The sequence below is a fragment of the Ostrea edulis genome, chromosome 3, assembly GCF_947568905.1.
Source record: "Ostrea edulis chromosome 3, xbOstEdul1.1, whole genome shotgun sequence".
Taxonomy (NCBI): domain Eukaryota; kingdom Metazoa; phylum Mollusca; class Bivalvia; order Ostreida; family Ostreidae; genus Ostrea; species Ostrea edulis.
The window spans coordinates 7,851,319-7,876,864 of NC_079166.1; the positions used below are offsets into that span (position 1 = coordinate 7,851,319).

Below are 25,546 nucleotides of genomic sequence, written 5' to 3' on the forward strand. Positions count from 1 at the left end.
AATTTTCAATAATGTTTATCAGAATATAAGGCAAAATAATTTGAAATAAGAATTCCTAATGCATTTATTGCAATAGAAACATATCATTTTGGGTATATGTGAACGCAATAAATAAACTAAATAGCGAGGGGTTAATTTATTCAGATGTTGATCTAATCGCTGTACATTACATTACGGTATATTTCTGTGATACCCCCCCCCCCCCTTTAGAATACCCCTAGCATTAAATATTCGAGTGTGCTAGATTTGGTTTAGACTTCTATTGGTTGTTAGATATGATCAGCATACTGTATGCAAATATACTAGGACGCCTTGGGCTACGAGTCAGTCAAGACAGCCCTCGCTCCCGCCGTTTGACATGTTCATGCAAGTTCCTAATCCATCCTCATATATAATTATGTATTATGACTGTTTTGATTTTACTCCATAACCCCCATTAAGTCACCCCAGATCAGCGACCAATCGATACCTTATTGCTTAACATCGTCAAATATTTTTACACGATAGTTTCAGTTCAAACATCCATGATAGTTGATTTCAATAGCCACAAGAAACTGATTACCTGTCTTTGTTAACTAAAGTATTTGTTTTTCACATTGGTCTTATCGATGTCCATGTTTTAGTGGTGATTGGTCTCTGAGTTGAAACGACTCAAACCGAAAGTTTAATTTCGTATTCATTCCACATATATATTTTTTCTTGAATACACATGTTACCTGACATTATGTTATGATAACTTAGTGCGTGATGTTGCATGTTAGTACAATGTGTTGGCGAAAAATTAAAAATATTAGGCAGGCTACTGAGAAACAAGTTGATGCTACAGGGGTTTCAACGGTCTCGTTTAAAGCCAGCATTTCGCAAATTCTATGGTCGTTATAATGATCTACTTTGCCAGTAGAACCTATCATCGGATCGAATGTTGTCTGACCTATTTCATGGCGATTGTTAGGCTGTTCTTGGGACACTGGTTTTGAATACGGATTACGTTTACCTGAAAAAGATATAGGACTCGCGGAGGGTATGATCAGTCAACAGGGGATGCCTATTCCTCCTGGATACCTGATCCCATCTCTAGTACAGGTATAGTCAGGGCCCAGTATTCAAATCAGTATGCCAAGAAGGGCCTAACAATCGGTATGATCAATAAATAACGAACATGATTTGAAGTACAGCATTTATTAATAAGATCATTCACATCGTCATTTCAAAGTAATCTGGCAATAAAATACTTTTGAAAGGAACATGATACGGGACGGCGTGACATCACAATACAAAAATAGCGTGCAAGTACATTAATTTACTGAAGGAAAAAAAAACACGTTACATCACAGTAGAGGTATGCCAATATGTGTAAACGAAATAGTCTGACATCATAATACCGAAATAACAATCAGGTTTACACTATAATTCGACGCTAAACAATCATGTTGCCGACATAATGTTAATTACGGTGTCCCATGGATATCTTGTTGAATCACAAGTACAGAGAAATATATGGTGAAAATACGAATGTATAATTACATCGATTATTTTGAAATCGCATATCAATCTATGAAATATATACAGTATATGTTGCTATTTGATGCTTAAATTGTGATTTCGAGTTTCGGTCAATTGTCATAGTATGGCTGTTACTGGAACAGTATATATCTTACACTGTATATTGAACATAATGATAGTATATATATACACATATGTCTACCTTTAATATTGAGTCATTCAATACACATGTTGAAGATTTGAAAGCAATATGCTTTAATGCCATATTGATCGCTGTTCGTTATCTTGGCCTTTCATGCATCAAAAGTGCTACTGAAATCGTCCATCCAGGAAAAATAGCTGTTGCCTATTAAATGAGCGGTCATTAAATAGATACATGTACCGAATGATATATACGATATGTACGAGCATGCTTTTTAAATTAAGACAGATTATTGACAAATAGACTGATATTGCAGACATTTCAACAGTTTGAAGTCAGCATTGTGCAACTTTGACTGTCGTTATAACGATCTTATTTGTAAATATAAGCCGTCTTTAGGTAGAAAACTGTCTGCCCTTGTTAGACTGTTCTTTACATATTGATTTTTAGCACGGATTAATCCGTTTACCTGATCAAGATAAAGTATGCATGGTGGGTGTAACCGGTCAGCAGGGGATGGACATGGACATAGGCACCTGATGCCACCTCTAGCAGGACAAGGGGCCCGTGTTTGTCCTGCTCTTAATTTTGTATACTTTATGAGGTTTATGAGATTGATCCCCGTTCGTTATCCTCACTTTTCGTCAATGTCCATCAGCTGCAAAGGTTGCAGTAGCCCAGCTATACCTGTTCCATTCTCGATCCTGACGCCACGTGACAATGCAGCCGTTTTAACACAGGTAATGACTTTTCTTTCGCCAATTCAAGAAAAAAGTGAAAGCCATGGATCTCTCGAATTTGACATTAAAAATCTATATTCCCTGTCACTCTAGGCATAACACAATAAAGAAACCTCACTACCACGACATCATTATCAAATATGATTAATTAAACTTTATGACAAACGAGGTGATTTCAGCTTCTCCATCGTCAACTTCCCATAATTATGTAGCAACATTCCATTATCACCTGCATATGGTGTTTATATCTCTTAACTGATTCAATACGCAAGAGCTTGTTCTGTGTATGGTCAGTTTTTAAATCGAGACAGGCTACTGACAAATAAGTTGATGGTCCAGGGGTTTCAACAGTCTCATCTAAAGTCAGCAATTTGCAAATTCTATGGTCGTTATAACGATATAGTCTGCCAATACAACCTATCATTGGGTGAAATGCTGCCTGGATTCTTTCATACCAATTGATAGGCTATATTTTCTTTTCATGTCCTTTTTCATTCTAGCACTAGACGGTACTTATATACATTAAAACATTACATACAGAATTCATGAAGTCAGCTTAGCGCTTTCCAGTATTTTCAGTACTTTGATTCATTGTAGCACTAGACGGTACTTATATACATTAAAAAACGCTCCCCGTACAAATTCCTGCGACTCTCCTATTGTGGTCAACATTTGGTGAAACCTTTCATGTTATAAACAACAAACAGCTACATTGTTGATGTCCTTGGACCGTACTTATCGAGTGGTCAAAGGAATCAAATTATTTAAAGCTCTGAGTTTTCTGCTTTAATAAATGTTTGGAGGTATGTCTGAACCTGAAAATGAGAAAATATGTTAGTTTTTTTTTAATTCAAAAATGTTGAGACGGTGATGCAAGAATACAGTGACATAAGGCGTCAACTCTGCGCAGATTTTTGTGTGCCGTAAGTCAACGGTTTTAGCAAAGGGTAGATCTGTAGCTCTCTGGTCTAAATCTGTCTCAAGAATTTTTCAGATGGCTAAAAATCTACATATGCAGTGTAGAATGTTATTATATAAGCCCGGCTTTCAGTATTTCGTTTTTGTTTTTAAAAAGCACTTTCGTTATCTGTTTCTAAAGGCCATGTGATGGTATTTTTCTGTGGCGACTTTGTTTATCATGCACATGTCCATAGTACTTTCTGTCGTTTAAGGAGGTGTGCTACACCAGAGAAATTTGACGTAGATGAAAAGTGGAGGATATGTACAACAATATTTTGAAGTTGAAAATTTTCAAATTTACTTTATTTTGTCAAAAAAAAAAAAAAAAAACAGTTTTAGTGGAAGGTAATCTTAAAAAAAAATTAAAACCCCTGCTGGACTCGAACCTCCGACCTACAGGTCAGCAGTCGGTATTCTTTTTTTTTTTTTTTTTTTTTAATCTTTTATTGATCAGCATACAATTTACACCACAACAGTCATCACAATGAATATCACAGTTTCAGATTTGGTTTAACATTTTACAATAAAACCATGTTAAAAGATAAACAGTAATATCCCATCTGTTTCTTTCAATAGCGGATTGCTCCTCAAAAACTTTTCAAAAAACATCTTTCTGTTGTTTTTCTCGATACACAAATAATGGTAATTGTAATAAATATAATGTCTAAGCAAATATTTGCAAAAACTTGTCAAATGTATTCTTTTGTTAGTTTGCAACAATAGTTGTCTCCTTCTGTAAATTGTGAATCTACATAATGACAGAAAAAAAATTAACAAAAAATGTGTTAACATTTTTCATAAGATTTGGAAAAGCAGTCATAAATATTTCATCAAAATCTAAAACATTGTATACACTATTTTCACAATCTTTCAACAATGTTTCCAAATGATATATAATAAAATTGCTTTTGAAATCTTGTATTTCTGTGCAATATACAAACATATGTATTAAATCTTCACGTTCTACCGAAAAAAGTGGACATTTGTTTGAATCTGTTTTACCAATTTTAAACAATTTTTTATACGTAAAAATTGCATTGTGAAAATTTTTAAAATCAAGCTCCACAACATCAGGAGGTTTTCCACTTTCTTTAAGTACAATCCATCTATTGTCAAGCATCTTTGTATCTTTTGTTTTAAATTTCTCTGACCAATATTGGTTTGACTTTGGAGGATTAAACACTTTTTGAATCAACAATTTGTAAAATATTTTTACAGTGCATGAAGAAAAATCATACTTTGTATTTTCGACACAAAGTGAAAAAATTGGTAAACATGCTTCTTTTTTATAAACATTGTTCTGAATAACATTTTCCCATTCTTTTGGAATAATCGATAATAATGTTGAGTAATCATTTTTGATGCGTTTTGCACCAATTTCAGTATCACATTCATGTATTATTTCTACAATAAAAGATGCAGGTAAAAATGCAGGTATAACTTCATATGAAATGTCTCTGATATGTGTGATCCCCGCTTTTATGAAATGTTTCCACAATAGTGTCTTGTTTTGATTGACAATTTTGGGATTAAAAAACAAACAGTAATTAAACACATCATTTGTACTTTCATTGTACTCAATATTATCCTTCACAGCATACCAAGCACTAAACATTTCTGTATAGAACAAAGGTAAACATTGTAAATCTTTTTTGTTCAACTGTAGTAAAAACATTTCCACTCCTCCTTTCAAATCACATATTCTTGATAAAAAATAGCTAAGAAAATATTTCCATGCAAAATGTTTTCTTGTGCAAAGATACTTAGCTAAAAATTTTAATCGAAAAGAAAGCATTTTCAAATAAATATCATCCATTTTTAAACCTCCATTTTCTTTTTCTCCGACAATTGTCTTATATGACACTAAGTGTGTACCATAACTCCAAAGAAAATTAATACATTCTTTCTGAATCGAATCTCTAGCCCAAAATGGAATAGAAATTACAGACAAAGAATACCATAATTTAGACATAAGTAATGTATTAATAACATTAACTCTTCCTTGTATTGTCAACAATCTTTGTCTCCACATATTAAGAACTTGCTTGATATTTTGAACTTTGCGTCTCCAGTTCAGATTTTCACATTCCAATTTGTTTTTACCAAAATAAACTCCAAGAACTTTCATGACATTTGTTTCTGTTATATTGAGAAGTTTTTTATCATCTAGTAACAATTTTCCTGTCCCTTACACATAACTTCAGATTTTTGTACATTGATTCTGGCACCAGACGCTCTTCCATATAATTCAAAAACATTCAGTAATTCAAAAATAGACTTTTTATCACATACTGAGATCGTTGTATCATCTGCATGCTGAAAAACTAAAGCTGTTTTATCACACATAGGAATATCTATTCCTCTAATAAATTTGTTACATTTAATTGCACAATTCAAAGGTTCTGAACATAACACATATAACAAAGCAGATATTGGACAACCTTGTCTAACAGAGTTTCGAACTGGAAAATATTTTGTCAAATGACCATTGTTTTTAACACTGCTATAGATATCTGTATAAAATATTTTAACCCATTTTCTAAAATAATCTCCAAAACCATATACTTGTAACACATCTAATAAATATTCATGACTAACTCTATCAAACGCCTTTTCTTGGTCAATTTTTACGATATAGCCTTCCATTTGATCCATTTCAACCATTTCTATGATATCTCTTATGCTTACTAAAGTATCTGCAATATCTCTTCCAACAATACAACATGTTTGATCATTAGAAATAACATTTGGTAACACCTGTTTGAGTCTATTTGACATTATTCTTGCTATTATTTTGTAGTCAACATTTAAAAGACTAATTGGTCTCCAGTTTTTTAACAACCTCTTATCACCTTTCTTCTTGTATAATAACGTTATGTTACCCATCTTCATAGAATGTGACAATGTTTCTTGCTTTTCTATTTCTAAAAATAATTTGTACAATATAGTTTTCAAATGAGGTAAAAACTTCCTATAAAATTCAACAGTCAATCCATCAGGACCAGGACTCTTATTCCTGGCCATTTCTTTCACAGCTTGTTCAATTTCATTAACATCAATGTACTTATCACACAATTCTGCATCATTCACATCAAGCTTTGTATTAACTAATGATAACAACTGGTTTTTACTATCACAATCAATAGTTACACATGAATACAATTTGGAATAAAAATCATATTGCAGATTTAAAATAGAATCTGTATTTTCCATAACTTCTCCACTCTCATCTACTAATTCTTTAATAGTATTTGATTCTTGTCTACTCTTTTCTAAATTCAAGAAAAATTTCGTACACTTATCCGATTCATTGGCCCACTGTGCTTTAGATCTTAGTATAGCACCTCTACATTTTTCATTTTCAAATTCACTAAGATCTGTTTTCAACTTTTCATAATTTTCAATATTAATACTGTCACCATCAGCAATTCTTTCTGACAATCTTTGTAAACTATTTTGAATTCTGTAATACTCCCTGTTTCTTTCTCTTGCTCTATTCTGACTATAACTTTGTGACAATTTTTTGATTTTGTACTTTAGATTATCCCACCATACCAAAATTGATTGCTCAAATAATATGCACTGTTTTTCGTTTTCAATTACTTCTTGAACTTTGTTTACATAATATTCGTCATTCAAAAGTAAATTGTTATGTATCCAAACACCTGGACCTCTTTCAGACACATCTATATTGAAATTCATAACAATCATCGAGTGATCACTCATTGTCGTTTCCACGTAAAAAATATTTCTAACATAAACACATATAATTTTTGTGATCAAGATAAAATCAATTCTACTTTGTACAAGCAAATTTTCTCTAATAACTTTTCTTGAAAAAATCTTTTTCCTTTCATTTCTTTTTCTCCAAACATCAACCACATTGTGTTCATTCATCATATCTGTCAACGCTTTGTAACTCTGGTCATACTTGTGTGCAGTTTTTCCACACCTATCTATGTCTGCAAGAGTATTATTAAAATCTCCCATAATAATTAAACTTGTAGAACGTGGCATTATTTCCATAATATTATTAAAAAACAATACCCTTTCCTTTACATCATTTGGCGCATATACATTTATTATGTCATAATTGTTATCATTTTCTTTGTATTTGATATGTAAATACCTCCCATCAAACCCTTTTACCTTTTCTATGTTTGTTTTGATATTATTCTTAACTAAAAATGCTACACTTTTGGAGGACATATTTGTACTATCATAATATATAACACCATTCCATAAGTGTTTATAATTGTCAATAAAATTGTCTTTCCAATGGGTTTCCTGTAAAGCTACCATGTCATATTTTCTATCATCAAATAAGCTAAATACCATTTTCATTTTATCAACGTCACACAATCCGTTACGATTCCACGAGGTTATAAAAACCATTGTAAAAATGAAAAAGTTAATGATGCTTTCCATTTTATTTGTTCTTCTTTACTTTGCTCTTATTTTTCACTTTACTTTTCCTCTTCTTGACGTTTTTCACGGTCACTTCTGTATCAAGTTCCGATTCTACGGTTGAAGACTCTTCACAATCGCACATTGCGGTATCTGTAATATCCGGTGGTTCGTTTTCAGTTGTTGTTTCTTCCTTTTCTTTGTTATCACCATTTTCATTCTGATCACTGGTCCCTGTTTCATCTGTGTCTTTTTTCTCTACACCTTGTTCATCTTCTTTGGCCTGTTTTATCGGCTCATCGATTTCCTGGTCCCCTTCTGGTGCCTCCGCGTCTCCGTCGCTGTGTACATCATTGTCGTCCCCGTTATTCACCTCACATGCATCTATTTCACCTTCACTCATTTCGTTGTCTCCGTGGTCACTCACCCGGCACGAACATCTGTGTTCCCATTCCTCACACTGTTTACATCTGGTAGATTTACATGCTTTTGCATAGTGTCCCTGTTTCTTGCATTTAAAACAGGTGAATTCTGGACATGCCCTGAAAAGATGTTCACTCGAATAGCACAACGAACACACTTTTAATTGACCATTATGGATACACCTGTAGTACTCTTTTTGGAATTTTTTTTTTGTAGGGAAACGAGGTCATGTTGTCTGGTAGTCTGACTTTTGCATAACGCGTGCCGTCCGCTATTGTCGTACCTGGATAGCATCTTCTGTTGATCGGTGATAAAAGTTCAACTCCCATAGATCTTAATGTCATCTCAATTTCATTGTCATCGATATAAGCAGGCAGGTGCATGAAACTAACCACAATCGAGCTAGGTACTACTTCATGACATTCGAAAGTGTTGTTGCCTATTTTTATCCCTTCTAAGAGGTACTATAGGGGGGCTTTCCCATCTAATGTTATTTCGTACAAATTCCCTGATTTTGGTACACATGTCAGTAGACTACCAACTCCACAGTTGTCATGGATGAATTCGATAATTTTCTCAGGTTTAACAGAAGAATTATCTTTAACATTCACAAATAGAGTATTTTCTCGACAATATTTTCTGTCAGCAAACAAATTCTTGGATCCGCCAAAATGGCGGCCGCCTGACGTGGCAGCCATCCACACTCGTATTCGTATCACTATTCACACTGTCTTATTTCAGCACAATATACACAAAACAAGCAAAATAAACAAAAGTATATACATTAAGTCTTCCTATGGAAGACACAGTCAAGTGGTTCACTATACACAGTAAACACAATCAGTTGTATTCGAACAGTCAAAATACACCGTGCTCACCTTGCCATTAGCAAACCGGAAGTCAGGACATGGACATAGGCACCTGATGCCACCTCTAGCAGGACAAGGGGCCCGTGTTTGTCCTGCTCTTAATTTTGTATACTTTATGAGGTTTATGAGATTGATCCCCGTTCGTTATCCTCACTTTTCGTCAATGTCCATCAGCTGCAAAGGTTGCAGTAGCCCAGCTATACCAGTTCCATTCTCGATCCTGACGCCACGTAACAATGCAGCCGTTTTAACACAGGTAATGACTTTTCTTTCGCCAATTCAAGAAAAAAGTGAAAGCCATGGATCTCTCGAATTTGACATTAAAAATCTATATTCCCTGCCACTCTAGGCATAACACAATAAAGAAACCTCACTACCACGACATCATTATCAAATATGATTAATTAAACTTTATGACAAACGAGGTGATTTCAGCTTCTCCATCGTCAACTTCCCATAATTATGTAGCAACATTCCATTATCACCTGCATATGGTGTTTATATCTCTTAACTGATTCAATACGCAAGAACTTGTTCTGTGTATGGTCAGTTTTTAAATCGAGACAGGCTACTGACAAATAAGTTGATGGTCCAGGGGTTTCAACAGTCTCATCTAAAGTCAGCAATTTGCAAATTCTATGGTCGTTATAACGATATAGTCTGCCAATACAACCTATCATTGGGTGAAATGCTGCCTGGATTCTTTCATACCAATTGATAGGCTATATTTTCTTTTCATGTCCTTTTTCATTCTAGCACTAGACGGTACTTATATACATTAAAACATTACATACAGAATTCATGAAGTCAGCTTAGCGCTTTCCAGTATTTTCAGTACTTTGATTCATTGTAGCACTAGACGGTACTTATATACATTAAAAAAACGCTCCCCGTACAAATTCCTGCGACTCTCCTATTGTGGTCAACATTTGGTGAAACCTTTCATGTTATAAACAACAAACAGCTACATTGTTGATGTCCTTGGACCGTACTTATCGAGTGGTCAAAGGAATCAAATTATTTAAAGCTCTGAGTTTTCTGCTTTAATAAATGTTTGGAGGTATGTCTGAACCTGAAAATGAGAAAATATGTTAGTTTTTTTTAATTCAAAAATGTTGAGACGGTGATGCAAGAATACAGTGACATAAGGCGTCAACTCTGCGCAGATTTTTGTGTGCCGTAATTCAACGGTTTTAGCAAAGAGTAGATCTGTAGCTCTCTGGTCTAAATCTGTCTCAAGAATTTTTCAGATGGCTAAAAATCTACATATGCAGTGTAGAATGTTATAATAAAAGCCCGGCTTTCAGTATTTCGTTTTTAAAAGGCACTTTCGTTATCTGTTTCTAAAGGCCATGTGATGGTATCTTTCTGTGGCGACTTTGTTTATCATGCACATGTCCATAGTACTTTCTGTCGTTTAAGGAGGTGTGCTACACCAGAGAAATTTGACGTAAATGAAAAGTGGAGGATATGTACAACAATATTTTGAAGTTGAAAATTTTCAAATTTACTTTATTTTGTCAAAAAAAACCCAACAGTTTTAGTGGAAGGTAATCTTAAAAAAAAATTAAAACCCCTGCTGGACTCGAACCTCCGACCTACAGGTCAGCAGTCGGTATTCTAACCTACTGAGCTACTCAGTTAGGTATTTAAATCGAAAAGGAAAAGCCATATATTGCTGATATCGATTTTTTTCATCCATGTTTTTAAAAGAAGTCAGCAATTATGACGATGTAGAGTACTACCTTAAATATCAAACATTACGTTAAACCTATCTATTGAAACTAAATACGCAAGGGATGCAACATTTAAACATAACATGAAAGGACAAAATAATCTACTTTATAGTCAATTATGGAAATGAACTATAAACTTTCAAAATCGCATTCAAAGTGGCAAGTTTAAAGACCCTTTCAGATATTCTATCATACACAGGTATCTCACATTTCTCAAATTCTAAGGCCGTTATGACGATCTAGTTTGCGAATACAACCTATCATGAGGCCAAATGCTGTCTGACGTCTTTCATGCTAATCATTAGATCGTTCTTTACTCTCTGATTTTAATTACAAATCACTCCGTTTACCTGATCGGGATATAGGATTCAGGACAGGTGTGCCCGGTCAACAGGGGATGCTTACTCCTCCAAGGCACCTGATCCCTTCTCTGGTATATCTAGGGGTTCGTGTTTGCTCAACTCTGAACCTTGTATTCCTTATAGCTGTTATACCAGTGTTCGTTATATTGACCTTGTTTCATTTGTTTTCAAAGGTTGGAGCATAACACATTTTCAAAGATAATATTATACGAGGGTATAGCCAAGTCTAGAAAAAGTGAATGTAGTCATTTATTGGGAACAATTCTGGATTATGATTGTTCATGCCAGGAAAAGAATCATACAGTTACATGCTAAATGATAGTTTTTAATGATTTTGGATTCTAATAAAAAGATAACCCTATCCAGGATTACTATCTTTTTGAAGAAATAATGGGTATATTAACCACTGGTATAACGATAGTCAGTCCGAATGAAACTTCTAATTAAAACGAAAACCGCGAAATGTTCCCACCACCTCTGTTATTCCATGCCGTGTAATTACTTACATGATTAGTTAATGGCTGTGTTTGATATTTCCGTATGCATTTAGGAAAAAATTAAACAATATGAACAATTGCTTTGTTCAATGTACTCTCGTATATAATTTTACAATACTATATTTTGGTGATTGCAAATAATTCAGGTGTGTAAACAATTTGTCAGATATAACTACATCAAGATTGTTCCAGCTGATAGACATTACATGGCGATACACCGTGGGAGATACTACGATATATTACCAAGATTTTATCATTTGATATAATTCTTTTCCTTTTCATATTGCTTATCTAAGTATGTTTTATTTAATAAATACGGGATTTTCCGAGCCAATTTTTCCATGATGTTGAACTTGACGATTGCTGTAAAAATATAGAAATCCCCTGCGTTTCCGTTTGAAAAACCATGTGTTTTCACTTTTTTTTTAATCATTTTGCAACATATTACCAGGGGAAAATTGGTTGAATTTTGAAAATACATCCGCTTGAAAGTATATTTAAGAGAGATATCAACTAACTCTAACTCAAAGTCAAAATGTTAAGACTTGCTGCCTTTGTTGCAATACTGGTCGCTGTAAGGGGAAATAACCTAGAAAGGAATGAACGTGGGAGAGAAGCACGCGATACTTCATCGGGACTGCTTGAAGAACCAAATAGTATTCAATCCAACATTAAAGATGCATCTCTAAATGAAGAAAACAAACGAATCCTGAATGAAAATGATAATTTGCTTAGTGCAGATTTATCGGATGACAATGAAACTGAGGGCTCCCAAGGTGACTTTAACGAAGAAAACGTGAATGCTTCTGATGATATCCAAGATGACTTTGAGGTAGAAGAAGAGAATGATTCCGATGATATCCAAGATGACTCTGACAAAGAAGACGACAGCGATTCCATTGACAACCAAGATGAATCTAATAAAGAAGATTACAGTGAACCCGAAAATACTTCTGTTTTTGGAACAGAAGATCATAGAGATTCTTTGTCCGAGCTTCATGATATGATCAGCAGAGCGAATCCAGGATTACCTGAGGTACCTTAGCAGAATAAACCATTTAGCATATGAACAATTATGTATATCTATAATTTTCAAACGATTCAAATCTAGAATAATCCTCATTCAAAGCTGAAAACAATAATGAAGATAACTTTATCATGATTTAGCATGGGAAATTGCAATGGATTCTATTTCAATATAAAGAAGCGCTTGAAGTATTTTCATGGAAATTATCCATATTTTGATATAAAGATTAACTTAAATATATTCAAGGAATCCAAAAGAAACTTTGAGGATAAAGATATCATCGATGGGGATATTAAACTAGACGAAGAATCCGCTGCGGAACTTGTAGATTTTTACAAGAGAAATCCACAGTACCTAAGCCTGGATGACAATGTCACGAGTGCCACTGTAAGTAATTAAGTTTTGGCCAAATTAAATCTTCGAAATCACATCTACATTAGTCCATGTAGGTAAACATATTTGGCATTGAAATTGTTACACCTTACGTAGACATATAACAACAAAATACCCCGTCTAGTAAGGTTTTTTAGATCATATTTATGCTTTGAAATTAAAAATCTAATATGACGAATTGCCCTCAATTTTAATATCAATATCAGAGATAACGAGAACGATGATTGATAGCATATAACAATCGTAATGATGAGAGATGAAAACGAAAAACTGTATGAAAATGTTAATTCTAGTATCTAAAATCTAGACTTGCGAATAATATAAATTAACCTTAACCTTAATTATGAATACAATGATATAATATATGATATATCTAAATAAGATTGTTGTAGCAGTGCATCTGCTATTCGGTTATATGTTAGCAAACAAAATCAAATGTAATTTCTTGATTGGTTAGAGTATTAAAATCGAAATGGTTATTTTCTGTTATAAAAAAATTTACTTCCATTATGAAAGCATTGCAGTATATTGAATACATTATCTATTTTGGCTTTAATTTCACAACATTATGATATATCGTGAGTATAATGAATTAAATCTAATCACTATAATTTCCTAACATACTATATAATGTAAAATCAATCACACAGGAATCCATCGGTAAAGTCTTTACAATGAGGTAGTTTTCAACACCAGGTAATGCCGAGGTGTGTTTATTGTTAATAAAGTTGCATATTCTAAACAGGTTTTTTTTTTAAAATATCGTAAACACTTCAACTTTTCAATAACTTTTATAATACACAATACACAGATACTCAGATATACATATGTACTCCATAATCAGATTCACTGATTCACATTGTTACATTATAATACATGAAGACGTCGTTCACATTAAGTTATTGCATGATACTGGTTAACGAAACTCCACCATATCAATTAATCATATAAATTACACTACATAAATTTTAGCTTAAAGTCTTGAGTAAAATAATCTAAGGGATCTGTTGCCTCATATTATTGCAATGTATTCATCATGGGTTGACAAGACTTAAACATGAACATGAGTATCTGACTGGTGAGACATAAAATAATTTGCATATACATGCATTAGTAGTCATTTAGTAGTCATTTTAGATAATACAATGTATGGTCGTTGATATAATATTTTAGTTTTTATTACATATATATACAGCTTCCTGATACTATAAACAAAAGGAAGGTCATAAAGAAACCTTTCACAAAATGGAGAATGCCTATAAAATACCGGATAAAAACGTCAAAAACGAATGGTAAGATATACTCATATATTGTGCAATTTTTGAATTCTTTTAAATATGATATTCATACATTGATGGATACATCAATACATCAGTATGAACCAGTCTTCTTTATCAATATTTTCCTTCGAACCTTTTAAACAGAGGTATTGGTAAAAAAGGCAATGAAGATTTGGCAAAAGGAAACTTGCATAAGATTTAAAGAAAAGAAATCATGGCTATTTTTTCCACCAGGAGTTACGATCAGGGGATCTGGAAACAGGTATGTATATGCTTGAAGGAATTCCACCACATATTTTTATCTAGATATATTGGTGTCAATGATATCTATTACTATGCAAAACTACACAAAATCCTTAGAAAGAGAAACACATTTCAGGATCCAATAAGTTTTTTCCAAAACCACACATTTCCATCTCACAAAATATTAACTGTTGTGAAAGAGAATCCTCAGAGATATTGTGCCACAACATGTGTGAGAAGTGGTATGAATCAAATATGGATTTTCAAAATGTCCAAAGAAGTTTCGGTAAATGGAAAATCACAAATCTTCACAAATCACACAATCAAAACGTACGATCTCTCAACATTTTACACGACTATTCCTTATGCTAAGTAAAATCCAGACTGTTTGACATCATAGACGGCTGCTTTTGCAGTAAAAAGGAACATGGAAACATTAATATATCCTGTGCTCAGTCATTAAAAACTACTTTGTTAACAGCACCCATTACTCTGATTCTACGCATATGTGCTATGAGGTTGATATTACAAAGATACTGGAGTTCTTCATCGAAAACGTAGTCTTAGGTGATCGGATCTTCCAACAATCTGTTGGAATACTCATCTCATGTGCTCTGTTATTAGCTGACCTCCTTTTGTTTTCTTCTGAGGCAACACTTATTCATAAGGTATTACATGAGCGGGTGGTGACCGGTCGACAGGGGATGCTTACTCCTCCTAGGCACATAATCCCACCCCTGGTGTGTCCAGGGGTTCGTGTTTGCCTAACTATCTATTTTGTATTGTTTACAGGAGTTATGAGATTGATCACTGCTATCTTCGCCTTTCATGAGAAGAAAAACTGTCTTACTTTAACTATGACACGACATTAAGATACATCTACGATGTATTAAATAACAATACTCATTTTCATTCGTATGTGGATTCGATTTATCACAGTGAACTAGAAATAAAAAACACCACAGTCTTTTACATCTGCCTCATATATAGATATTTTATTGATCATAAATTTCAGCGGGACCCTAACATTATAACTTCATGACAAACGAGATAATTTCAGCTTCTGCATCGTCAACTTGCCGTATTTGTGTAGATATATCCCATTATCACCAGTATATAGTGTTTTTATATCTCGAAACATATTCAATACGCGAAAACATGATCTGCATAGGATCAAGTTTTGAATAACAATTGATAGACCGTTCTTTACATACTAACGTTGACTACATATTATTCCGTTTAACTGATCAAGGTAAACATGTTAGTATAGAAAATTTAATTGACGTGTATTGATGTAATAGAAAATATCACCTAGGTATGTTTTGGAGTTTTGAAGCAATGTAAAAATTGGAAGCTTAAGGACATGCGGGATGATGAATATTTTTTCTTTTTTTCATGAAACACCATCAGGATGTCCTGTACAAAGTGTATAAATTTCATGACCACTTTCTAGGTATACAAGGGAGATAATAAGTTTTGAATTATCCCCCTTTTCGAAAGTTGTGAATTTTACAAGATCATTCCGATTTTCAATTAAAAAAAATAATTTGATGGAAGTTTTATCTATATCTTTTACAATAATCTTTAGAATATATGTAAAATATAAATTATATAATAATAAAATGCTTAAACATAACCATATAATTAGAAATTGGGAAAATATAAGGATTTGGGGTGGAAATTGGTACTCCAAAACAGGAAAGTCCAGATACTAAATGAAGCACTGCACAAAAACTTGTCAATGATTTTTTTTGCAAACACTGCAATTAAAAGCTATTCATATACCTAAGTTAGTGTAGGAATATGAAAGGGTGAAGCTAATCTTGATTTTGAGGTAGACGTCCTTAAAGTTATACATTGATATGTTAGGCTTGGCGAAATATTTCTTATTAATAACTTTCAAGCTTATATTCTTTTCATGTACAACTACTGTTAAAAGTAATGGGGGTGGGACAGTCTCAATTTATTTGCACTACAAAAAAAAGTTCATTGTCAAAGAATTGTCAAAGACGGGGGGAGGGGGGCATCCTATTCTTCGTGCCTGTTTTGGAATACATTGTTAGAAACTATATTTGTTTTGAACCCTTTGAAATATTTAGAATTTCCATGATTGTGGAACAAAAATTGAGTTAATGAAAACATTAATTTTTTTTAAATATACATGTATACATTAAACATAGCTTCGAACAAAACGTCTAGTCTAGCTCTAAACAATACGTCTTCTTTCAAACCACGGGTTAGGTCAAGTTAACGTCAATATGAGCTACTACTTCCTTTACAAGATCAACAGCATTTCCGCGGCCATGGTAGCTAATGTCGCTTGACTCAATCGTCTCCAAGCTATTTTTCAAGGTATCTATGTATCGCACATGTTGTGGCTTTGCACCTTTTTCTTTTTTCCCACGTCTGCTTCTCGCATACATTCCGACGTGTGTCATATTTTTTACATTAGTTACCATTTCCGCGGCTCAGTGTTTCGTAAAGTTAGTAAAAATAATTTGGAATATGAAATAGTTTGAGAGATAAAGCGTACTTATATTTACATGAAAATGCTTGCAAACATTAAACATTCCTAGTATGGACGTTAATATTTGACCAAAAGTAACGATTGTCGTCATAGGGAGGGGGGGTATTTTTCGAAAACAAGGATCGATTATAAAAACACCTGAATAGTTCGTACGTTTCCCAAGCAAGATTCGGAGAAATGTGTGTCCAGTTCTAGTTTCACACTACTATAGTGAATATCAACAAACGATCATCATCTTACACTAGCACTGAGTCATTGTTTACAGTCGATTTACTTTTTTTTGCAAATGCCTAGAGATGCAAGTTACATGTGCATGTAGGAGCGATTTCGGTGACTTATAGGCTACACTATCAAAATTGCTGTGGCTCATACTATACACATATATATAATATATGCAATGTATGTGAAAAAGAGACTTGTAATCACTATGAAATAAAATAAAAATTATCATTTGACAAGAATTCAATCAATAGATTTACACATTACACGTAACAGCGGTAGCAAATTACGACAAAATGATGACATTTTCCCCGCGATACAACATCGTGACGTACTTTTTTTTTTATTATGACGTCATATAGTGTGTCTGTACAGCATTGTGATTTTTCTCGGGAAGCGTTAACTACGCTGCGTCCGGTTCTAAATTTATAATAAATTCGCAACCATCACGTGATCATCGTCCCGCATATCCTTAAGATACATTTGATGATTTATTTTACAGATGTTGGGCCCATGTTGGTAAAAAACTATTTGGAAACACATTGAACCTTGGAAAAGGCTGTCAGAGTGTAAGTGTGATTTTTTTTTTATATTTATCATCTTATGATATGCTACTGACAAACAAGTTGATGGTACAGGGGTTTCAACAGTCTCGATTGAAGTCAGCATTTCTCAAATTCTATAGTCGTTATAACGATCTAGTTCGTCAATACAACCTATCATTAGGTCAAATGCTGTATGACGCGTTTCATACCGATGATTAGGCCGTTCTTGACACAGGGATTTTGACTGCGGATAACTCCGTTTACCTGATCCGGATATATGGCTCACGGTGGGTGTGACCGGTCAACAGGGGGTTCTTACTCTTCCTAGGCACCAGATCCCACCTCTGGTGTGTCCAAGGGCCCGTGTTTGCCCAACTCTCTATTTTGTGTTGCTTATAAGAGTTATGAGATCAATCAGTGTTTCTTATCTTTACCTTTTATTAAAACAATTTTTATCTGCAAAAATGTAAATCATACATAAACATATTAATTTCAGTTGAGGACTGCCCTTCATGAACTAGGTCATACCCTTGGTTTATATCATGAACAAAGTAGACCTGACAGAAATAATTACGTTATAATCAAGAAAGGAAACATTCAAACAGGAAAATTACCGAATTTCCTCATCAGACCATCTAAAACCTACGGTACCTTATATGACTATGGATCAGTTATGCACTACAGTGACACGGTAAGAACGCTGATATACAGTTAGAATCTATATAGTAGAAAAGTGATATCATATGCGTCTTATATTTGTTTTACTTTTCTATTTACATTCCTTTTTTTTTTTCATTTGCACAATATTTAACAGGCATTTGCCAAAGAGAGTGGTTTAAAAACAATTGTAGCCAAACAAGGGAATTATGAGCGGACAATGGGACAAAGAATTGGTTTATCGTTTTACGACATCAAAGCTGCCAATTACCACTATTGTCAAAGTATGTCTAACTTTTAAACTCTTTATCGATTAGTGACTTTATATTGCTTATGATAGAAAACAATGGCATTGCCATTCTTTCGGTGGAAATGATTAACTTTTCATCTTAACTGAAGATGGAAATGAAATGTGCATACATTTAAATCTTGTTTAAATGACAATTCATCAAGTAAAATATGTTATTTGTGTTACGTTGTACATATCATATTGCAGAGAGATGCAAAGGGGGTTTAACATGGTCAAAGTGTAGACATGGTGGATACAGAAATCCTAAGAAGTGTACAAGATGTAAATGTCCTGATGGTTGGACTGGAAAGTATTGTACTTATCCAAGTTCCTCCAAGCCACGTAAGTTTATCATCTTGTCATTGGTCTTCAATATCTAATAACAATTCTTCAGTTGCATTTGGGGCGCATTTAACATTGCACGATTCCTGTTTTTAATATCCACAATTTTCTGTGATGTATACAATTTATTAATATAAGTATGTAGCATATTTTGCATTGTAGAGTCTACGTCATGTGGGAATCGGTATAGATATGCGACATCGATATATAAATCACTGACTTCACCTGGATATTTCACTTCCGGATATACAAAAGCAACAGAATGTACATGGAGAATCAGGGTAATCCTTGTATAATTCGTATCGCTAGTGGAGATGTGTTTTAATATGTTTTGATTTCTTACCATGTTGAAAAACATGATCCAAACCCAGAGGTTATATACAGTTCTGTTAATTTGAATTCCTTTCCCTTTTGATATAATGTGGTGTTGTCTGTGTGAAATGAATCATAATTTCTCAACAGTCCTGGGATGAGATATATAATACTTCAGTAGATCTCTCGAACAGTCAATGATAGATACATAGTAATAGAGTCACAGGCAGCATTATAGACGTGTATAGATCGCAATCTTTGTTAACGTGACATACTTTTTTTAACCAATAGGATGTAGGGGAAACCATTCTCATTCACAATATTCTTTCTAACTTTGAAAGTTTACGTTCACCTTGCATCCATTCTTTGTAATTGGAGATGTGTAGTATGCCAGGATATTCCGTTCAATATCAGTTTAAGTTTTAAAGACACCTACAACTAAAATTAAAGTTTGCTTTATTGTATTATTATCAAATTCACATACTTCATCTTACAAAAACAAAACAACTGACTCTATACATAAATCAAATCATTTGCCTGTCAAAAATATTTTTCCGCTAAGAATACCTGTGAAACTAATTGCGCGAATCTTTTTTCAGGCGCCGGTTGGGAAACGTGTCAGGCTGTTTTTCTCTTTCAATTTTCGAATTGTATGTCACAAACGTTGTTTGGATTTTGTAGAAGTTCGTCACAGGAATCTCTCTGTCACAGGACCAAGGTATACATGTACATACACATGAACATATTATTAAATGATTGACTCTTTGCCACAGATATTGACACGTAGATAAATTTTTTTAATTCCTTATGGATATTTGTTTCACGCTTGTAATTTTCAGATTGGTTTTCTTTTGTTTAACTTTTTTATTTTTAAACAAAATATCAACCTTTGTATCGAGAGGTCCTAAGAGATACATGTTCCAAGAAATAAAATGATTGTTTGAGTGTATATTGCTTAATGCCACTCACAAGAATCTTTCACGCACATGAAGACGTCACCATTGACTGTGAAGGACTAGAAATTTAGGCCTATGTTTGGCGTTAATGACCATTGAGCAATGAGCTACCTTTATTATGTTACACCTGTTGTGACATGGGATCTCGGTTTTTGTGGTCTCATCTGAAGAACCGTCCCCATTTATTCGCCTCTTACGACAAGCAAAGAACACTGAACATTTGTTCTACCCCGGATCCTCATAGCATAAGATGATAAAGAAGTTGAGAAGAAATTGGGGTTATATGACTTTGAGTTGGAAATTTGAAAACCAATATTCAATAATTGCGGTGTTCCAAAGAATCTGTCGAGAACTGACAAAAAGATGTGCATATAACACTTCACTTTATTATGTAAGCAGATTCAAAGTGATCCCGATATCTTTAAACGTTTTAAGGCAGTGATTGACTTAATCTATCCAGGTTAATAAATGGGTCATGACATGCTATATCAGAAAGAAATGGTGAAAACAATGAGCATATGCTTCTTTTATTGTTTTTACTCATCCACGTGTTTCCCCTGACAGACCACTCCTCTGTCAATAACAAGAAATGATGATTATAACGTCTTAACCTAATCTCTATTTGCAGGTTCTGTTGCTATAAACGTCCAAATTCAATGATTTCAGTTGGAAGAGACATGTTGATACTTTTTAGGACTTACTCGAAGGCTACCGAAAAAGGTTTCCGTGCATATTATAAATACATCTGAGGAAAGGTAAGTAGACGTTACTCTATTGGAACTGGTTTAACGAAAGGAGTAATGATAACGAACAACAATTAATATCTTACACATTTGACTAAGGCAAAATCCAGAACAGGGTAAACATGGACCCCTGAAAAATGAAACCAGGTGTCTGGGAGGAGTAAAAATCCTCTGCTGAACCGCTGTAAGCCTCTGATTTGATCAGGGAAACGAAGTAATCCGTTGTTAAATTCAATATGAATAATATGAGTATTTATGAAACAAGGCATAAAACGTTCAACTCCACGACAGGTGATATTTTGCAAATACAGTCATAATACTCAACACGCCGTTCATTATCTGGTAAATGCTGATATAAACGAAACGAGTACAACCATACAACATCAAAGTGTTTGTCAGCAATCTTTCACATTTTAGAAATTGATTATACGTAGAACATACACATGTGTATCGAATCAACTGGAAGACTATCACACCATATGAAAGTAACAGTGGAATACTGCTAGATAAAAGTAACAGTGGAATACTGCTAGATAAAAGTAACAGTGGAATACTGCTAGATAAATGTAACAGTGGAATACTGCTAGATAAAAGTAACAGTGGAATACTGCTAGATAAAAGTAACAGTGGAATACTGCTAGATAAAAGTAACAGTGGAATACTGCTAGATAAAAGTAACAGTGGAATACTGCTAGATAAAAGTAACAGTGGAATACTGCTAGATAAAAGTAACAGTGGAATACTGCTAGATAAAAGTAACAGTGGAATACTGCTAGATAAAAGTAACAGTGGAATACTGCTAGATAAATGTGCGATTGTCAAAGTCACTACTTTATCTTTTATATTTTCCATAAATCAAAGACGGGGATTGATTGATAGGACAAATGAGATAGGTATGATGTTGTTTATTTGAGTCATATCCATAAAATCATATCCTCATTAGGTTACTATACATCATTGTTCGCTATCTTCACCTTTCATGTAAATGAATTGACAAAAATATCATGCGGTATCACATATTCATCAGGAGAAACAACCCAAACTTCATTTATAGAATTTGTATATGACAAAGTATTAAGATGTCTTATTCATTATGATACTTTCTTTTCAGAACGCATGCATGGTGTAGAGAGCTACATCTGGACGTCATCAAATGTCAGAGCAGAGCTTATCTTTCGAACTATTGTCATGTTCGATTTTGTTGCATGTTAACTTTTAATAAAACAACAAAAAAGCATTTTCAGACACAGTATTTCATTGTTTTATAAAGGAATACACTTATGGTGAAAAACGGATGTTGAAAATGAAAACTATAGTCCTTTTCTCAATAACACTTATAGTTTTTGTTCATTTTAGTCGCTTATTTTCTTAAAGTATCCCATAAAAGGCCAATACGAACATTATTTAAGCACTGAAATTGAAATAAACTTAACTGCCCTAGGTGAGGGAATCTTTATATTAAGCACTCATATCGAGAGATATCACCATTGCCGATGGAGAGCTGCAAAAATGTAGGTCCATGTTCATTGCTTACGGGGGAGGTCTTGATCGTGTCACACCTGCTTTGACATGGGTCTTCGGTTTTTGTTGTCTCATCTAATGGACCACCCCATGTGATCGCCTTTTGTGATAATCAAGGGGTACTGAGGGCTTGTTATAACCCGAATCCTCACGGCAGAATGGAAATGGGATAATCATTCATTTTGATAAATTGGAATACATTGTATATATTTGCTAAGGTAAAAGAATCAACCATCAATTCTATAAAAATATAAAAAGTGAAGATTTTACCTCTGGAACACTTAAAGGTGGTATCAGGTGTCTAGGAGGAGAGCCTGCAACCTTCGTCAGTTCAACGGAGTCCTACCCAGTATTTTTCACCATCTGAAATGTCATATAGACGATTTAAAAGATTGTTTCTCACGAAAATGTATTCTTTGCTTACTTGATATATGTAAATAGGTCATTCAGAAAACAAAGGGAAGGTAAAGGACGCTGCAGATTGTAAAAATTGGTAGGGAAGTGTCGAAATAGTCTGATAACTTTTCGTCCTTGCTTGATGGCGTCAAAACTTCTTTATTTGCTCAATACTCATAACGGGGACATTTAACCCTGAAAATATGCTGTATTATACGAGATCGGAGCGTTATTTGAAAGTTCTTGTGTCCAAAGGATCTACCGTTGAAAAAGATATAAGTGCAAAATCTACACCGAGATCACTTCAAAGTCACACAAAACTCAAAACTGTGTTGCAATCATTGTACGGGACGTGGTAGTTTTCTATGTACTCTTTCGGCAACACAAAATAGTGGACATAAGAAACTAAATCTTCGACCAGACGCAATTCCAACTATTTACGACTACGGATAAAGCACTTGTACGTAGCATCGATTTTCAAAGTGTGTGTGAGGGATGTTGGGAGTTAACTTGTCTAAAATTATTAACAATTGAAAGAAACGTTTTGCCCAATTGCAACCTTGCAAACCCTAAATTGTTACAGGAGAGTACAGAAAGGAATGGGAGGGGGAAACACACATTCTTACCTATATTGTATATAGGTTCAATTCATATCTTACATTTTTCGCATTCACTACTATTTTCATAAATAGTCACCAAACACATGTTTATTTGCATGTGAAAGTAAAAGAAAGGCCTAATGTTCATTGCCAAAAAGTGTGCGTGGCCTAATCTTCATACTTCCACGTGTCTGTAGCATGGCACAGAGTGGCAAATTCTTCAGAATATTGACTTCTTTTGATGGAATAAAGAATAAAAAAAATTACAAATTACGAGAATTACAGAAAGGTTTTTTCTGATCAGAATTCTTTGTCTAAATACTAAAGACTCGCATATCAATGAAGAGATTAAAGAAGACCAGATTTATATGTTGACGTTGGTAAGAGTACCCCTCACCACCTTTCCAAAGAAAATGATTGAATCATATTGAAATTCTAAGTTAATATATCAAGTGAAATAAACCAATTTTCGGTAGATATGCAGAGGTTGTGGAGGTAATCTATATTTAATGAAATAATCAAATTTAAAAAGAATAAAAGTAATGTTTTTAAAGTAAAGTGATAGAAAAATCATCCCTCATGTAATATTGAAGATTTGATATCAAAATGAAGTTCATGTACAACAAATGCGCGTGTCCTTGTTGTGATTCACACGTTTATGACGTCATATATCCGGAGAATCGGAAACGATAATCTGGTAACAATTTTCTGTTCCATATATCTTTTCACATCCATTTCGCAGACTTAATATCGTTATCAATTAAAAAAAAAACAATTCATGAGCAGTTTATGAAACAAACATGATACATGTATCTACGGAGAGAAGGGGTACCGTTAACATCATCACCTGTGTAGCATTCGAAATCTGAATTTTAATTTCATTTAGACCATATGATTTCTATGGCGTGTTAATAAAAATGGCGAAAATAGTCTAATACACAAATTTGTCTTTGCAAGGATGGCATAGAGGTGTGTTGTTATGTATAATGTTGATGAACGATTTGTTGTTATGAATTTAAAAAAAAGCAAATTAGTTAAATATCAAATTATTCCTTTTTATATTCTTAGCCTTTAATTCAATGAACAACTATATCTGTATATTTGTTTGGTGCACAGGAAATGATTTCTCTTCAAGAGATTCGATAAAAAGATGATAGGTTAAATTTTTCACATGATCTACAAGAACATGTATTTGTTGCTGTCCATTGTTATAGACAACAATCAAATGTCTAAAATGTAACATACGTTTTCAAATGATAATCTTTTAAAAAAAAACCCAGTCTACTATGGCACTAGCTTACTCCTCCTAGGCACCTGATCCCACCTCTGGTGTGTCCAGGGGTCCGTATTTGCCCACCTATTTATTTTGTATTGCTTATAGGAGTTATGAGATTAATCACTGTTCGTTATCGTAACTTTGCATCAGCAATAAATGCAATGATTACCCGGTCTGCAGTAAGTTATTTCGGTCAGATAATGGAAATGTTGAGGATTTTCCTCTTGACTATAAATAATAGTTAGTATGTCACACAAATTGGTAAACAATGAATAGGAATTATATTTTTCTTCTTTTAATTATCAAAACTAAAGAAATCGTGAAAAGTTGACGTGTTTTTTTTTTCTTTGCATTGTTAACTCTAGTTTTGTACCATAATAAGTTAACATATGCGTAAAAGTTATTTGGTAAATATGCTTGATTGCTTATTCAATGCAGGTGCACAAATAGGTGTTCTTATTATATTACTATTAAAACCCACTGGTATACGGAATTGTGTTGAAATAATAAAAACGAAATGCTCGTAAATTTTCAAACTAAATGTTCTTAGAAGGAAATGCAGCCGTGTATATAATTTAAGAT

At 33.7% G+C, this 25,546-nt stretch overlaps 1 protein-coding gene across 1 annotated transcript; it reads left to right on the plus strand.

Moving 5' to 3' along the window:
* The first annotated feature begins 12,174 nt into the window (after positions 1-12,174).
* On the plus strand, positions 12,175-18,831 carry LOC125676752 (protein PFC0760c-like). Its single transcript, XM_056159002.1, has 4 exons — positions 12,175-12,675; positions 12,913-13,053; positions 18,370-18,564; positions 18,688-18,831. Exons 1-4 carry the CDS (start codon positions 12,175-12,177, stop codon positions 18,829-18,831), a joined length of 981 nt encoding a protein of 326 aa, XP_056014977.1.
* The last annotated feature ends 6,715 nt before the right edge of the window (positions 18,832-25,546 follow it).

Coding starts and splice junctions, on each gene's coding strand:
- LOC125676752 (XM_056159002.1), top strand. CDS start 12,175: ATGTTAAGACTTGCTGCCTTTGTTGCAATACTGGTCGCTGTAAGGGGA. Junction 12,676..12,912: donor CGAATCCAGGATTACCTGAG/GTACCTTAGCAG, acceptor AATATATTCAAG/GAATCCAAAAGAAACTTTGA. Junction 18,565..18,687: donor TTATGCACTACAGTGACACG/GTAAGAACGCTG, acceptor AATATTTAACAG/GCATTTGCCAAAGAGAGTGG.